Below are 16,936 nucleotides of genomic sequence, written 5' to 3' on the forward strand. Positions count from 1 at the left end.
TCTGACCTGGGGACACCGGGTGACCTGGGACACCGGGCCGCATCCGCTCCAGGCTCAGGGTGGGCGTCCTCCTGCCCTCGTTGCTTACGGCGTCTCTGGACAGAGATTCCTGCTTCCTTGTTCTGTCGCTATATTGTTTTAGGCCGGGATCGCCTACACATTGTCCCAGCGTGGATGGGAGTGCCGTTGTCAGTGGGGCTACGAGCACACACTCTTTGGCTGTGAAATTTTTTTTAATTAAAAAAAAAAATGCTCTACTTGCACGTGGTAAGCATTTCACGCAGCACATGGGAACTTGGTGAGATGCTGGCGTCTTCCAGGGCCCGGAGGCAGCCACGTCCGCCCTGCTCACCCCCCTGCCCCTCGGGCCCCTTTGCAGGCCCAGGGGTGGGGCTGGGGGTTCTGTATACGAATGGGGCGCTGCGCCCCCTCTGCCGGGCTGGCTCTGCCACTTCATGGTCCGTCTTCCAGACTGTTCCACACAAAGCCAGGCCTCGTTCCTTCTGACGGCTGCACGGCGGCCGGCTCCTGAGTGCTTGCTGGGTGCCAGGTGCTGTTTCCCACGTCCGACCTGGGTTGCCTGCTCCGGCGCCCAGGGTTCCCTGCACGTGTGCACCACGTGACCACGCAGTGGGCACCTCTGTTGCCTTCGGTCCCTTGTTGTCACCAGTGAGGCTGCAGGAAACATTCTCTGACGTGTCTTAGCGCACACGTGTGCGTTGATCCCTGCCATAAACTCTTCTAATTTTAATCTTAATTTTGGCTTCATTGGGTCTGCATTGCTGCGCGTGGGCTTTCTCTAGTTGCAGCGAGCGGGGGCTGCTCTCTGCTGTGGTGTGTGGGCTTCTCATTGCGGTGGCGTCTCTTGTTGCGAAGCACGGGCTCTAGACACGCGGGCTTCAGTAGTTGTGGCACGCGGGCTCAGGAGTTGTGATGCACGGGCTCAGTTGCTCCGCGGCACGTGGGATCTTCCCGGACCAGAGATTGAACCCGTGTCCCCTGAACTGGCAGGCGGATTCTTAACCTCTGCGCCACCAGGGGAGTCCCTTACCGTAAACTGTTGACGGGGAATTGCTGGGGCGGAGCGTCGGGCGTTTGGGCCGGGCGGTTCTTGGCTACTTCGGCTCAGCATCGGGTGGCTTTCTAGCGATGCGAGAGGCTGCGTGACGGGTCCGAGGGGAGCTGGCCCGGCACTGGGTTGACACGTGTTCCCTTCTGTCCGCTCCAGGTCGGCTGGATGATGTGGAACTGGGTGGTGTCTGCTCTCGCCACGGGGGCGGCCGTGGTCCTATACGACGGCTCCCCGCTGGTGCCCACCCCCAGTGTGCTCTGGGACCTGGTCGACAGGATCGGGTAGGTGCCGGGTGCTCAGACACAGGGCGGCCGCTCTGAGGGTCTGGGTGCCGTCTCTGCAATGCTTTGCCACCAATGTCCCCCTCTTGGCGGGGGTGGCTGTGTGAGGATGTGGAGGTGCCAGGAGCAGGTGAAGCTGTCAAGGAGGGTGGGAAGGGGCGGGCGCCCCTAACAGGGACCAACCACGGAGATCCATGTGGTGAGGAGGGGGCTGCCCTGCCCCCCGCCCCCCAAGGCCCGGGGGTGAGCTCTGAAACCTCGGGCACCGGGAGAAGGAACGTGGTCTTCTTTTTCTAACTCTGGATTCCAAGAACTTGCAGAGCAGCGACCCGGAAGAGAGGCAGACTGAGGGCTGATGAGGGCACTGTTTCACACGGGGCCCATGGCCACAGGGTGGTAGAGAATGACCCAGGCTGAACGTACATGCCTGTTCGGGGGACGGTGTGGAGATGCTCATCCAGGGGAGGGCAGGTCTGTCTCTGGGGCGTTCCCAGCGTTTGGCCTTCCCACCCGCCCTTCTGCGAGCCTTCAGGGCTGGCCAGCGCCTCGAGGGTCTCCCCAGACTCAGCAGTGGGCTTCCAGATGCCCCGCTGCCAGTGCTGCAGAAGGGTACCCCCGCCCCCCCGCAGTCCCGTTAGTAGGACGACAAGCGGGCATCCTGATGCCAGAGGCGGCGGCCAGCTGAGGGGCAGTGTCAGCGGAAGGGTGAAGTGGCCCCTCTTCTCCCCCAGCCCCCCCCCACCGTCATCGCCAGAGACGGCCGGCAGGCCCTGTTCCATTGGCACTTGCTTTGCTGACGAATCAATCACAGCCGATGCGTTCTCGCCACGGCGGCTGGTGGTCGCCGGTGGCCTAACGATCGTGTCTCCAGGAGCGAGAACACGGAAGCTGGCAGAGCTCCTGCGGCCCAGCAGTCAGCCACGCTCCGAAATGTTCTAATTGCTTCACCTCTGAGTCCATTTACATCGGGGAAGCAGGAGGAACCGCTAACGTTCTTAAATCCTTGGGCATTAATATTTTAAGTATCACTTTGGCCTGGGTGACATTTAAATCCTGACATTTGGCTCACAATATTAGCGAGGAAATTTATTTCCTAATGAGCCTGTTGCCAGCGAAAGGTTAATCAAATCCCTGGGAAGATCTTTGCCCTGGATACCTGTGAGCGGGGCTCGGGAGGAGACGCTTTGGACGTGTGTGCCTGTGCTATAGGAAGAGGGGATGGAGAGAGAAGGGTGCGTCCCTGGTCTTAGAGCTAATGAAGTTGAAGGATGGAGGGCCCAGGGAGACCCAGCTTCGCGTGCGTGTATGTGCACAAGTGTGAGTATATATGCACCTGAGTGTGAACGTGTGAGCATGCATGTGCACAGGTGCACGAGAGTGTGAGCACGCATGTCTGTGGATGTGTGCAGGTGTGTGCGCGCACGTGTGTATATGCGCGTGCACATACACGTACGTGCACAGGAAAGTGGGTGTGTGAGAGCACGTGCACATGTGGGTGTGAGAGCAGCCACGCCTGTGGACGAGCGTGTGTGTGCCTGCGTGTGGTTGTGTGCCGGTGCGCGTGCAGGCATGCATGTGTGAGTGCGTTCGCAGCCCTGTGGTCTGGGTCTGTGTAGAACGCACGTGCTGGGCCTGCGCCTTACGTGCCGGTTTGGCCTGTGCCCCGGACGCCGGCTGAGCCGTGGCCTTGGCCGTGCGTGGGGCCCCTCTGGCCTGGCCCCTCACCCGGCTGGGAGGGCTCATCTGCGGGGCTCAGCGAGGCAGGTGCCACTCGTTGGCCTGTGAGGGGCGCCCGAAGGGCAGCACGGCGCTCCGGCCGCCCACGCCGGTGACAGGAGAGAGGGCAGGTCAGACGGGGGGGGGCTGCCTTCATTCCAGCTCTGCCACCTCGCGACGCTGGAGAAACACCAAGTCAGACGTGCTTTCACCTAAAGTCCCGTGGCTTTGTGGCAGGAGGAGCGACGCTTCAGCGCTGGCAGGGTGGGCTGGGTCCTCGCGGTGCTATTTAGGGGCCTCTGATGTTTAAAATAACGTTGATGCGGGCTTCCCTGGTGGCGCAGCGGTTGGGAGTCCGCCTGCCGATGCAGGGGACGCGGGTTCGTGCCCCGGTCCGGGAAGATCCCACATGCCGCGGAGCAACTGGGCCCGTGAGCCACAATTACTGAGCCTGCGCTCCGCAACAGGAGAGGCCGCGACAGTGAGAGGCCCACGTACTGCAAAAAAAACCCGTTGATGCGCTTGGGGACAAAAATCTTTGTTGATTGTCATCGCGTCAGCCCACAGGCTCACTAACGTGTTTCATAACTGAGCAGTTATTTTGCAGACGTGAACAAGGTTAAAGGATGGATTGTCCTCTTTGTCTGGGGTGTGTTGCTGGGCTCCCCAGGTCTGGGCCGGGGAACATTTTGGTTGGGGTCAGGGCAGAACTCTGGGGTCTTTGTCCAGGTTTGCAGCTGGGCAGGCGATTCACGTTTAGGACTGCGGGACGCGTGTTCCAGGCCATGGGAGCGGCGGGTGCCGAGGCCCCAAGGGGACCGAGATGGAGGTGGTGCGGAGGCTGGGAGGAGGCCCTCGCGGCCAGATGTGGGCAGTCGATTTGGGCGGTGGAGCTGGATGAGGGGGAGGGCACGGTCCCCCAGGGATTTCGGGGCTGTGCTGCAGGGCGGGTGTCTAACGCATGGCGTGGCACCCCGTTGGGGCGTTGAACTTGGGGGCGCTACACGATCCCCCCGTGAACTGTGGGGTCGAGGGGAGACCGGGGCTCAGGCTGGCGGAGCCTTGGAGGAGCTGCGTCTGCAGGCGGCTCCTTGCAGGGCTCCGGGCTGGGGCGAGCCGGGAGCTGCCGCGTTCTTCGTGGGGTGCTTCCCAGCAGCACTCGCGAAAAAGACACAGCGCCGAGCACACAGGCACGGGCGCCTGCGCTTCATGAACTCTGTGTTTTTTAACCCGCCTTACACAAACCCTGGAGACAGATGGCGAGGCCTGGCCGTTTCTTCACGCAAGCGGGCCTGGGGCCCAGCCCCAGGGACGCCGTGGCAGTCTTTACACATCGCTGAGGGCACGGTTTGCAGACAGACACCTGCCACTTGGGGAGAGGGGACCGATGGGGGACGAGGAGAAATCCGCATGCTCCCCCGTGTGGCTGGAGGCTGGAGATCTCTGTATGTGTGTGTGGCTGAGGCCGTCACTGCGGTCTGTCAACGTGTGATGGGTCCCTGGTCTCCTGTTGAAATACGGGTGACGCCTTAATTCTCAGAGGTGATCTGGAATTAGCTAATCAGACTACCTGAGTTTATGGAATAAGTGAGGAGGGGGGGGGATTGTGTATGTTTCCTGATCCCCACCCACGACCTCCCAGCTGCCAAAACCGCCTTCACCGGGACACAGCGACCCAGGAGGCATCTGCGGTTTTAGTGGTGGCAGGGTGTCCCGGTGAAGGGAAGACAAGAAAGGGACAGGAGGCATGAAAGACAGTAGTTTTGAGCCGTAGATTCTGCCCCTTCCAGCCCAGCCGGCCCTGGTTCTGTGTGTCTGTGCCTCTGAGCTCTGTCAAGCATCAGACAGCACATGGCTGTCTCCCTGGAATGAATCTCGCCTGGCAGGTGCGAAGGGATGGGTATTGTCTGGGCGAGGAGGGACCTGGATTTTATGGCCTCCTTCAGCCCCCAGGAGCAAACAGCCATTGGTTAGGAAGGTAGAGCTTTCGTGGAAGGAAACAGAACATGAAGTAACACTCTCCCCTTGAAAACACAATGATTTATACTCAGCATAATGTGTTGCTCTCAGTGCAGACTTGGGGATAAAGGACTAGATTCTAAATGTTCAAAAAGAGAAGAAGAGCGGTTTTCTTAAGTTTCATAAAAATGTGAGCTTATTTAAGAAAGGGGGATGGGTCAGGAATTCCAAGCATGGCACCTGTCCTAACAAAAGCTCCCACGGCCCTCTCCACTTCCCTGGACTCAGAATTTGAGGGGTCTTGATTCTGTGGCCTCCTTTGGTCCCCCCGAGAGAAAACGTTCCTGCAGTTGGGAAGGTGGTGGGTTTATGTGCAGACAGTTGTTTTAAGTAGAGCCAAAGGTTAAAGGGAGCCGGGGTGCCCTGCAGACGTGTCAGCGCCGGCCTCAGAGTAACGCCGGTGTTGTAACTGGCTTTCAACTACATATTGAGCATTAATTCAACCCAGAAAAATGACGTGTCTTGGATTTTGCAAGCTTGTCCGAAATGGGTCACTAGTTTGAGAAAGCTTTGGTGCCTGGAATATGCAAGAGCCTTGACGAGCTTCCGGTGTCTTCTTCACTGCAGCATCACCATCCTTGGAACGGGTGCAAAGTGGCTGTCGGTGCTGGAAGAGAAAGACGTGAAGCCAGGTAAGCGTGCCTCCCGGGGTGTCCTTTCCCTGTCTCGCCAGCCGTGGAAATCAGATCCACTCTGTGACCTGGTTGCTGCAAGCCAGGCAGAGGGTGTCGGGTTCGGCTCTAATCTCTCAGTGATTCTGGCTCTAGTGGAAACTCACCGTCTCCAGACGCTGCACACGATCCTGTCCACCGGCTCCCCACTGAAAGCCCAGAGCTACGACTACGTCTACAGGTGCATCAAGAGCGGCGTCCTCCTGGGCTCCATCTCAGGTATGGCCCCCGCCATGCGCCTGTGCTGTGGAGAAGGTTCTGGAAGAACCAGAGGACTCGGGGCCCAGGCTTGGCCGTGAAACATGCTTCCCCTGTGACCAGCAGGTCCACCGGCTTGAATTTATCTGCGTGAACGGTCAGCAGGGCATGCACGTTTGCACGGTCCATGTTCCTTATTCTCAGTAGTTATGTTCTAGGGAGAGGTTACAAACACTGAGTTAGCCATTCCTGAACCTTTGCCAGGGGTGGAGAACATACATACACACCGCACACTGATCATAACCTTAGATCCTAAACAACTCCTCCTGGTAGATTCTGTTTTCTTTACAAAAGAGAAAACAAGGTTCGCACGTGCCAAGTGACCGGCGTGAGGCCACCCACTAGCTGGGTGCAGAGCGGGGCTCAAACCCGGTCCTGCCGCCTCAGAGCCAAGCTTCCCACCCGCCCAGCACACCCCCCGGTCCTCCCCAGAGCCCGCCTGGTGGGCAGGGGTGCCGCGGTTGCATGGGCGTGGGGCTGTCCGCTGGGCCGGCCCAGCCCAGCCCATCTGGGGGCAGCCACGTCTGTTAGGCTCTCGGCCTGTCCTCCCGCCGCTGTCCCGAGCGCCCCAGCTCCAATCCGGAAGCAGCGGAAGCAGCACTTCTGTCCCCAGCGCTGTGCTTCCTTGGGGCGCGAGACTGCCCCGAGCTTGCTGGTCACGGCCGTGAACGCGGTTCTCCCGTCTTCATAGCACGCGCCGGCCGGTACCTCGAGGTGTGTGGGGGAGGGAGGCAGGTCAGCGCGCTGCGATTCTGCCCGGAATTAACCCTGCCGGTTGTTGAAGCACCAAAACGTTTTATGCGGCTTTCGATCGCCCTGCCCCGCCCCGTTCACACACGCAGAGCGTGATCCGGGAGAAGACACTCTTTAAATTGCAGGGCTCCTTTTTCGGTGTGCAAACAGGTGTAAAGGGGAGGACGGACACCAGTGTCCGGATCGCCAAGCCTAGGAAGGGACCAAGTCGGGGCTCCATACATGCCCCCTGCCCACGGCCTCGCCCCCTCTCCTCCCTGGGCTGCCGTCTCCACCCGCTGTGCGCCGGGTGGGCCCCATGCGTGTCCCTGTGCCGCCCTGTGGGCACGTGCCGGGGGGCAGTTGTCACCGGCTGGGCCCGAGTCCAGGAGTTCATGACACTTCCTCTTGATGGCACCCGGGGTCCGACTCTCTTTCGAGCCCCTCCCTGAAACGGAGCGTTTCGAATCCAGCACGTTCTCTCTTGCGGAGACTCGCCCTCCAGGGACCACAGGGTTTCTGCTTCTCCGACGATGAAGTGAACATAAAGCGCAGCAGAGAGGCTCTGCGCGTGACCACGTGCCGTGGCGCTTCCTGCAGACAGGTCTGATGGGGCGAAGCTTCCACTTGCGTGAACCTGCGTCTAGGATTTCCGTGCGACCACAAGAGGTCATCTATGTGGTTTCTCCTTCAGCACGTAGCCCTGGCCAAAACGATAAGTCACCCGGACCCGGGAGGTTCAGTCCGGTTTCTAGGTCACCTCCCCGCTCCCTCCCTGAAGAGAAGCTCAGCCCTCTGGGAATTTTTCAGTATTTATCTGGAGAAAGAGTAGTATATATTTGTCCTCCAGGGTCTCTCTCCTTTATTGTTCATTAATTAAAAACATGGACAGTTTGTCTCAGTCCTCTGAATTTTTTTTTTTTTTTTTTTGGCCGTGCCGTGTGGCTTGTGGGGTCCTACTTCCCCAACCAGGGATCGAACCCAGGCCCTAGGCAGTGAAAGCCCGGAGCCCTAACCGCCCGACCGCCGGGGAAGTCCCAGCCTTCCGACTCTTGAATCTCATTTTGTTTGCAGGTGGCACCGACATCGTGTCTTGCTTCGTGGGCCAGAACCCTTCCATTCCTGTGTACAAAGGGGAGATTCAGGCCCGGAACCTGGGCATGGCCGTGGAGGTGTGGAACGAGGAAGGTGACAGCCCCAAACCCTTTCTCTCTCTGTGACGAGGTGTGAGTGGTAACTCGGATACGCTTGGATGTGTAACTTTGCTTGGGGCCGGTTCTCCAAAACCGCCCCGTCTGAGGGGCCGGCCCCTGCCACCGCTCGCGGACTGACGGCCCCTGAGCCTGGCTGAACACCCGCTGGGCTCCCCGGCCTCCTGCAGCCTGCCCGGCTGAGGAGTAGGTGTTGGCCTGCAGCACAGATGGAGGGCCACGTGCTTGGAATGCCAGGCGGGCATGCAAACTTTGGGGACGCTGCTGAGGCCACCCCACTGCCTCAGCAGCCCCGTGCCCTGAGCCTGACGAGGACCCAGAGCGAGATGCAGGACCCGAGGGGCAGCGCGGTACCATTCGTGCAGCGTTCAGAAACACGCAAAGTGACACGTTGTTCAGGTGCACGTAGATGTGGCAGAATTATTCATCCACGTAAGGGAGCGGTACGGGATTGAAGTCAAGAGCGAGAGCGGGGGGACGTGTGGTGGGGAGCGTTAGCGTGGCTTTCGCCGATGCCGGGCTGCCGGGCATGTGGGTGGGGCCGGCTGCATAGCTTTGGATGTGTCTGAACTACTCTGTGATAGCTCACAGCTTAAAAAAGGAGAGAAAGAGGAAGAGAGCCGGGGTGTTTGGCTGTGGCGTGTGCTCAGTTTAGCTTTCATTCCTCCCCGGCCAGGAAAGGCGGTCTTGGGGGAGAGCGGTGAACTGGTGTGTACCAAGCCGCTCCCCTGTCAGCCCACACACTTCTGGAACGACGAGAACGGCAGCAAGTACCGGAAGGCGTATTTCTCCAAATTCCCAGGTGGGTCGGGATGCAGGTGGAGCCGCCCAGATTCCCGCCCGGGCTGGGCCTTCGGTGTCTAATTCTGGATGCGCCTGCCCCCTGCCCACCCCCAGTGTCACCCGATTCTTCCCTATTTCTCTGCCCTCCACGTGCCCTGGGTTTTACCTGCTCTCGAAGCCTCTGTTCCGTGGCTGGTGCCTTAGTTCAGGCTTAGGTTCCTGGGACTGTTGCAGTAGCCTCCCACCTGGTCATGCTGCCTCTGTTCATTCTGTTACAAGGGGGGCCCCGGCCCCTCCAGACCTTCTCCCTCAGCCACCCCAGACCACCCTCTCTTCCCAAGGTGGGGCTCGTACTTTCCCACCCTCCATTCAGAGGCCCCCCTCAAAGCTCCATTGATCTCCCCAGTCCCCCCTTCACCTCCTCACTGCTGGGGTTGCTCTCAGCCCCCGTGAACTCCCGCAGCCCTCGTTGGTACCTGCGGGAGGGCCGCTTCTCGCGTGCTGCCGCATCTCAGGCCTGGGTGTAGGGCGGACCCCGCTAGAAGGCGTGCCCTTGGGGGTGGGAGCTGTCTGGTTCACTTCCGCCCCCAGCCCCGCGACACACCTGCTTCTGGGCCTCGGGTGTGTCTGTTGAGGAGAGTTACGCTGGTGTCATGCCTTCCGAGGGCGTCTGTCCAGGCGGGCGGTCAGGATCCTGTCCCCTTGGGGTGACCGCGTTCCTCTGTCCGCCCGGCAGGCGTCTGGGTGCACGGCGACTACTGCAGAATCAACCCCAAGACCAGGGGTGTCGTCATGCTGGGCCGAAGGTGAGGGCTGCGGACTTGGCTTCTCTTCCCTGGGGCCCCGCTTCCCGAGGCATCTGGGCAGGGAGAGGGGGGCGCTTCCCGTGTCCTGGACCCTTCCGTCTGCTTGGTCTGCGGCGTGGGTTGGCTGCCCCATTTTGGGCCCTTCCTGGGTTCTTCCTGTGTCAGCTTCCCAGGGGTGGGTCTGGGCCTGACCCACATTTCTGTGCCCTGCAGTGGTGGGTCGGGGGGCTTTGGGGTGGGAGGCCTGCGGCCGATGTGCCCCCCATGTCTTATCTGCCGTCGCTACGGCCCTTCCAGAGTGAAGGGGGGAGAGGTGCCCGCCCCCGGGAGGGGGCACCTGTGGGGGGGGGAGGGGCAGGGAGGTGGCCGATGTTCCCACACAAAGGGGACCCCCTTGATAGCTAGCTTTGAGTTTAGAGGGAGAAAGGGGGGTGGTCGAGATCGGGAGCTGGGGAGGCCGCCAGTAATGACGGCATGTTGTCGTGGAAAGGGAGTGACTGTCCCTGGGGCCCCTGCGACAGGCCTCACTCTGGAGCCGCCATGTGTCCATGACCTCGTCTCTCTCTCTCTCCAGCGACAGCACACTCAACCCCAACGGAGTGCGATTCGGCAGCTCGGAAATCTATAACATCGGTGAGCATTCGCCTCTGTCCCGGCGTCATTCTCAGGTCATCCGGGAGCGACGCAAGGAGCGTCTCAGCAGGGACCTGCTTTCCACAGATCCCACCTTTTGGCATAACTCTTGCCCCTTTGCCTCCGGGCGTGAGCACAGACATGCATGAGGGTGTCCTTCTTTCTAGAACATGCCTCGTCCACGCTGCTTGTAGCTCAAAAAACCTCAGGACAGGATTCCTCAGGCCCCGTGGCCCATCCGCATTCCATTACGTCATCCTCACGGTGAGCTCCATCAGCTTGCTCAGCCGGCTCTGCTCTTCATGGGTGACGAGAGACACACAGAGAGGTTGTGTGATTGCTGACAGCAACACAGCACCATCCAGGACGCCAAATAAAGACAGTGGGCCTTACGGATGCACAGGAGGGTCACCCGGGAGCCTTCAAAATGTCCCACCAGGGCCACGAAATCAGCCTCCCAGGGAGGCGGCCTCACGCGGATGACAGAGTCCCAAAGTCATGTCAGGGTTGTGTGATCAGAGGGTGGAATCTTGATCCATGTGACCCCAGCCTTTCTGCCTCCCACCAGTGGAGCAGCCTCGCCTCGGCACTTGATTCCTTCTCTTGTGTTTAAATTTGTAATTGAGCAAGTAAGGCGGGTGCCCGGCTCCTTGTAAGACGTCGGCCCTTCCAGCTCCAGAGCAAGCTCCAGCTCTCTGACTCTGCTGGTGACGGGGGTCCTGCCTGTCTCCCGGGGCTCTCGCCGGGGCGGGGGGAGGGCAGGGGAGCCACGGCAGTCCCCATCAAGGTGGGATGGTGTGAGAGCGAGGCCCTGGCCCTGTCTCCGCAGTGGAGGCCTTCAAGGAGGTGCTGGACAGCCTGTGTGTCCCCCAGTACAACAAGGACGGAGAGGAGAGGGTGATCCTGTTCCTGAAGATGGCTTCCGGCCACACCTTCCGGCCCGACCTGGTGAAGAGGATCTGCAGCGCCATCCGCCTGGGCCTGTCCGCCCGGCACGTGCCCGGCCTCATCCTGGAGACCCAGGGCATCCCGGTACGGCCCCCAAGAGCCCGCATGCTTCCGCAGCGCTCATCTAGACGCTTGCTCGTGCTTTATATATAGTTGTTCCCCGTTGCCTGGCAACCCCATCCTGTTTTCTTTTCTGCCATCTCCTTCTCTCTTTTTTTTTTTTTTTTTTTTACTCTTCCTAAATTGCATGTAAAGCACCTTCTGCTAAATACCAGTCTTCAGAGGGTAAGCAGGCCCAGCCTGGCACGTCCAACTGGCTTTTCCCCTGCGTGGCTTTAGCGTGTGCTCAAATTATTAATGCAAAATTTAATTTTAACTTTTTAAAGAGTCGCTGGGGTGCCGTTGCTCTTGCCTTTTAATTTTAAGTTCTGCCTGCAGAGAGAAGATTTGAATCTATTTAGAGGCACAGCTCCAGAAAGCTGCCCCCACCTCCCCCCGATACTTTGTTTAGGTTCTCAGTGGGGGAGGAGATGCCCTCAGATCGGACCGCGGCTTTAACTTGGGTCGCTTACAAAACGAAGGCCTCTGTCAGCCGAGACGGCCTCTGTGTGTACACGTGTGTGTGCGCACAGCAGTGTAAGTGCGCAGCCGAGCCAAGCCTGCGGAGTAGCTGTTCACAGAGGTGGGGACGGGAACGGGTTAACTGGGCCGCCAGGAGAAGGAGAGTCTGGATGTCGCGCCCCGAGCAGGGGTGGGCATGTGGGGTACAGTTAGAACCAGGGCTTTTTATACCATCCACACATTTCCTTTCTACTTTGGTTATGTGTAGGAAGGGCCCCGCGGCCTGGGAGTTCTGTTGTCTCACTCGGCGGGTGACTCCCGGTGACACTATGCAGACAGTGGCTCTCAGGAGAGAAGGGACTTCTTGAGTCAGTGGCACTCACTGTCTTTTCCCTGGTGAGGGTCTTAGGCTTCCCTTCAGTGGATCAGTTCTGTCTCGATCTGGAACAGTTTGGGGAACTAGAATGTGACAGTCCCCTTGGCTTTATCTTGTTGAGAACGAATCTGTGTCCTTTGCTGCCGAAATGGTGATTCCCAAACTGTATCTGCTCACAGAAGAGTGGAGCGATTTGCTGGAAGGTGAGGAACATCCAGGCCTGTCTTTCTTTCCGTCCTCAGCCTGGCTCTCGTGCCCTGACTTCCGGGCACTCAGTTCAGCTCTCTCCTCCTCCGTCCGCTTGGCCTGTGAAGTCGTTTCGAGGGTTCCTGGGGCTTTTTTCAAGCGCCCTCGTGTTCTCAGATCCCTGTGGTCCAAACTAATGGAGCACGTTGGAGAGGATTCGCCCTGTGCCACCAGGCTGGGGTGGGGGGCAGTCCGGCCCAGCCACAGGGACTCGGGGCTGGACACGGCCAAGGTCACGGCCGGGGGTCTGGTCACACCAAGGGGAACACGAGCAGGCGTCTGAGGCCCTGCCAGGCTGGAGGGCCCGGCGGCCACGACTGCCCTGATCTCAGCAGGTCTTCGCCACTGGTCACAGCTGACGTGCTGGCCCACCCTGACGGGAGGCTGTGCCTTATCTCTTGGGTAGGGGGGGTTAGGGAGGGGGCCAAGCAGGAGTCCAGAGACCTTCTGCCCCACCTCCCAGCCCTTCTCACCAGGAAGCAGGAGCAGGGTTTCTTCTAAAACGACGCCTTGTTTGTTTTGTCAGCTGATGCAGCAGGCTGCTCTTGGGGCTTTAAAGCACAGAAAGCACGCGAGACGCTTGCATTTCAGGGCGAGAGGGGCTGACGACACCCCAGTGACACGTGGTCCCTCAAAAGCCGGTGCTCAGATCCTTAACTAGTTCACACGTAGACCGAGGTTTTCAATGAATGAATTTTAATTACATCTCAGGATAAAAAAAAGTGCCAGTGCGAGGAGAGATCAGGGCATCGGCAGCTTTATTAAAGGGCTCTCTGTTTGTTCCAGAATTTTCCTGGTCCCTAAACACGCCAGCACAGCCGCCAAATGACCATTGGGGTTAAAGGTGAAACGCGTGCTACGAATCTTAGGGGGGCCTTTGAGCATTTGGACAGAGTCCGACTATGGGAAAAGCAGTGCCCCATCTCACTCAGATGACGGTTCTGGGGGAAGATTTGCCGGAAGTTTGGCGAGGCTCTTGTTCGAAGCTCACTTTCCGGTGGTCAGGGACAGTCACAGGAAGCCAGCCCACTCCTGAAATAAGCTAGTCTTTCTAATATAATACGGTGTGAGAAAGTAAACGTAAGTAAGAAAGAGGCAGCGTAACAGCGAGGCATGTCCGAGAGCCGTGTGCGCCTTAGCGCAGCAGCTTATCCGCAGCCTCGGGCTGGGGCTCTGGTCCGCAGTTTATGTTCCAGGGGACTAACCCAGGTGAAGGAACTTGCTCACGGTCACCCGCCGGGCATCGCTCGCTCTTGTCGCCCCGGGTCACAGGGTCGTTTCCGCTTGGATGTGCCCGGATGTCAGAGCCGAGGGACTTCCTTCCCCTTCGGGTCTAAACGCTCTTTCTGTCTGCTTCCTCCCCGCCCCTGGCAGTACACCCTCAACGGCAAGAAAGTGGAAATGGCCGTGAAGCAGATCATCGCTGGGAAGACGGTGGAGCACCGCAGAGCCTTCTCGAACCCCGAGACCCTGGATTTGTACCGGGACGTCCCCGAGCTGCAGGACTTCTGAGCCAGGCCAGCTGGCACGTCCCTGGGCCGCACACGCCTGTACTTTCACTTCTGTGCGTTCAAGAAGTTACTTAGAGGGACGTCCCTGGTGGCGCAGTGGTGAGCAACCCGCCTGCCGATGCAGGGGACACGGGTTCGAGCCCCGGTCCGGGAGGATCCCACGTGCCGCGGAGCGACTAAGCCCGTGCGCCACAACTACTGAAGCCTGCGCTCTAGAGCCCGTGCTCTGCGACGAGAGAAGCCAGCGCAATGAGAAGCCCGCTCGCCACAACTAGAGAAAGCCCGGGTGCAGCAACGAAGACCCAACGCAGCCAAAAATAAGTAAATGAATAAGTAAATAAATTTTTTTTTTTTTAAAAAGAAATGACTTAGAAACCTATGGCTCTTCAAAAAGGATTTGCACCGAGCCTGTGGGCCTGGGGAAGAACGATTCTCTGCTCTGTGGTGTCATCTGCTGGGTCCCTGAGTCTTCGACCTGCCACAGGGAGATCCTGGCCGAAAGGGAGGGTTTGGGTTGTGTGTGTGGCGGTCCGGAGAGTGTATGTCTTTGCACACTCGCAGGGAGGAGCTGGGGTCTCCTGTGCGTGGCCGACGCCTGGTCCCCATCCAGGGCCCTGGCAGGCCTCCTGGTGACGGCTCACCCCAGGGCGGTGACCGGCCTGCAGCCTTGTACTGTGGTTCCATTTCCCCCTCCGAAGGCCCCGATCTCTTTCTTCCCTTTGTGCTGGTCTCCCGGCTCTGGCCGCCACCCTTCAGGGCCCGTCTGTCTGCCGTGGCCCGTTACCTGTCACGGGGCCCGTCCCAGGGTGACTACAGCATCTCACGGCAGATTCTCAGGACCCCGGGCTGACCGCTCGCTCTCCCGCCCTCTTGTGTGTCACGGACGGAATCTGGGCAGCTCCGGGGGAACCGTGTGTCACACCCCAGCCGCCGCTGCTCCCCAGCAGAGAGAGTTCCAGTGCCCTTTGCAGAATGAGTGCGTTTCACGTTTTAACAGGGTCTCTTCATTTCACGGGCTTGGAGTGGTTTGAAATCTTTTAAATGTTAATTAAGTGGGTGGTGTGTGGGGAGTGTGACTCAGGGATGCGGACGAGCCCCCAGGCCACGGGTCCTGCTGAGGCAGAGCCGCTGGGCCGCAGGGGACGTGGCCTCACTGCACAGGGGGCCGGGACCTGCACGTCAAAAGCTTGTCGCCAGCCGCCGTGTGTACTTCTGAACGTACTGTTCACTTCAGCCTCTTAACACAGTCCTGTCATCGTAATGTTCAGTTTTGTATTTTTTAAAACCGAGTACAGTGAAAAACTTCCTTGAACCCTTTTTCTTGTGGATTATAGAAAAGGGGCAGCACTGAGTTTACTGGAGTTAATTTTTTTTTTTTTTTTTACGCGGGCCTCTCACTGTCGTGGCCTCTCCCATTGCGGAGCGCAGGCTCCGGACGCGCAGGCTCAGCGGCCACGGCTCACGGGCCCAGCCGCTCCGTGGCACGTGGGATCCTCCCGGACCGGGGCACGAACCCGCGTCCCCTGCATCGGCAGGCGGATTCTCAACCACTGCGCCACCAGGGAAGCCCTACTGGAGTTAATTTATGACCACATTTTAAATGCAGAGTAAAGTCCGGAAAAGTGATTCTATCCCAGGATAGTAAAGAGGTTTCCTCTCAGGTGGCAGCTCTGATAAACTGGTGAGAGGCAGAGTGTCCCATCCAGAAGGACTGTGAAACCAAATCTCAGCTGAAAAGAAATACATCAGGATTGGCCAGCAATGTCTGTCGTGGCTAAACGATGGATTGTTTCTTGTCAAGTGTGAATGTCAAGTATAAACTGGGTATTGTAAGAGATTGGATAGGTCTCTGCCAACTTGAAGGCAGACACACAATGTTTAATAAACTATTTCACGCTTCATAAAAAAACGGGGCAGGTGCTGTGAGGCATTTAATACAGTAAGCATATACGTATATGTGCACACACCCGTGCAAGCGGTGTGCTGCGTGTTTTCTCTGAAGCCGGGGCTGGATCTGAGGGCCTAAAGCTGGTGCTGATGGGCCAGCCAGGAGCCGCAACCCGCTGGGAGATGTTTGGCCCAGGTGGCGGGGGCATGTCCTGGGTCCCTGCTAGTTAGCGGCTGTGCCTGGTGACCGAATGGCCCCAGAGCCCTTCTCAGGGTGAAGCCTCCTCCTCCCAGAGGAGGAGGACTTTCCTCACCCTGCGCTCCCCCAGGGCTCAGGGCCGCCGGGGTCCTGGACAGCACTTTCTCATCATTGCAGGAGCCGGGTGTCACTTGGGTCGTGCCTGGCTCCTGTGTCGCAGCAGCATCTGGGCCGCCCCCTGGCAGGGCTCATTTTTCTCGCGTCATGGCAGGTTAGAGGCCGCTGCAGGGCGGGTGTAAGGGCGATAGGTGCCCGGCTCCTCCCGTCCCCTGGGCTCCGCCATGCTCGCGTGGGGCTGCCCACCTCCAGCGCCCCACCTGCGTCCCAGGCAGGAAGGAGGACGTGACCAGGGCTGGGTGAGAGGCAAAGAGCCTGTCCCTCCTCAGCATGCCCCGTTTGTATCAGCGAAACAATGGCTTTTCTGGAAAGCCCACCCAGTGCACACCTGCTTATGCCTCAGAGGCCAGAACTGGCCACAGGCCGCCTGTCCCTGCGGGGGAGGCTGGACAGCTGAGTGTTTTTAAACCGGGCCTGTTACCTTTCTTTGTGTACCGGCAGACCTCATTTTGTCGCACTTCGCTTTATCGTGCTTCGCAGGTGTTGTGTTTCGTTTTGTTACCAATGGAAGGTTTGTGACAACCCTATGCAAATCTGTTGGTGCTGTTTTGCTCACTTCGTGTCCTTGTGTCACATTTTGGCGATTCTCGCAATATTTCAAACCCTCCACCTGCAAAAAGATTGCAACTCACTGAAGGCTCAGACAGAAGTTTTTAGTCATAAAGTATTTTTAGTTAAGGTACGTACATTTTTTTTTTTTTAGATATAATGCCATCGCATAGTTAATAGACTACAGTATAGTATAAACCACCTTTATTCGCGCTGGGAAACCAAAAACTCCGTGTGACTCGCTCTATTGTGGTGGTCGGGACAGAACCGGCCATGTCTCCCAAGTATGCCTGTATTAGT

At 58.7% G+C, this 16,936-nt stretch overlaps 1 protein-coding gene across 7 annotated transcripts in view; it reads left to right on the forward strand.

Moving 5' to 3' along the window:
* The window catches only part of AACS (acetoacetyl-CoA synthetase), a 45,984-nt gene extending 30,901 nt beyond the window's left edge, over nucleotides 1-15,083 (forward strand). For 2 of the 7 annotated variants that reach the window (XM_067014882.1, XM_067014884.1), the window contains 9 exons: nucleotides 1,229-1,353; nucleotides 5,656-5,720; nucleotides 5,856-5,978; nucleotides 7,824-7,921; nucleotides 8,642-8,762; nucleotides 9,480-9,549; nucleotides 10,124-10,182; nucleotides 11,012-11,214; nucleotides 13,688-14,179. In XM_067014882.1, the coding sequence (XP_066870983.1) occupies nucleotides 1,229-1,353; nucleotides 5,656-5,720; nucleotides 5,856-5,978; nucleotides 7,824-7,921; nucleotides 8,642-8,762; nucleotides 9,480-9,549; nucleotides 10,124-10,182; nucleotides 11,012-11,214; nucleotides 13,688-13,825 (1,002 nt within the window). In that variant the 3' untranslated portion in view covers nucleotides 13,826-14,179. Of the gene's footprint in view, nucleotides 1-1,228; nucleotides 1,354-5,655; nucleotides 5,721-5,855; nucleotides 5,979-7,823; nucleotides 7,938-8,636; nucleotides 8,763-9,479; nucleotides 9,550-10,123; nucleotides 10,183-11,011; nucleotides 11,215-13,687 lie in introns of all 7 variants that reach the window. The other 5 variants (XR_010836823.1, XM_059039692.2, XM_067014883.1 and 2 more) reach the window with 5 other exon arrangements.
* The last annotated feature ends 1,853 nt before the right edge of the window (nucleotides 15,084-16,936 follow it).

Source organism: Kogia breviceps, chromosome 15 (genome assembly GCF_026419965.1).
Source record: "Kogia breviceps isolate mKogBre1 chromosome 15, mKogBre1 haplotype 1, whole genome shotgun sequence".
NCBI lineage: Eukaryota > Metazoa > Chordata > Mammalia > Artiodactyla > Physeteridae > Kogia > Kogia breviceps.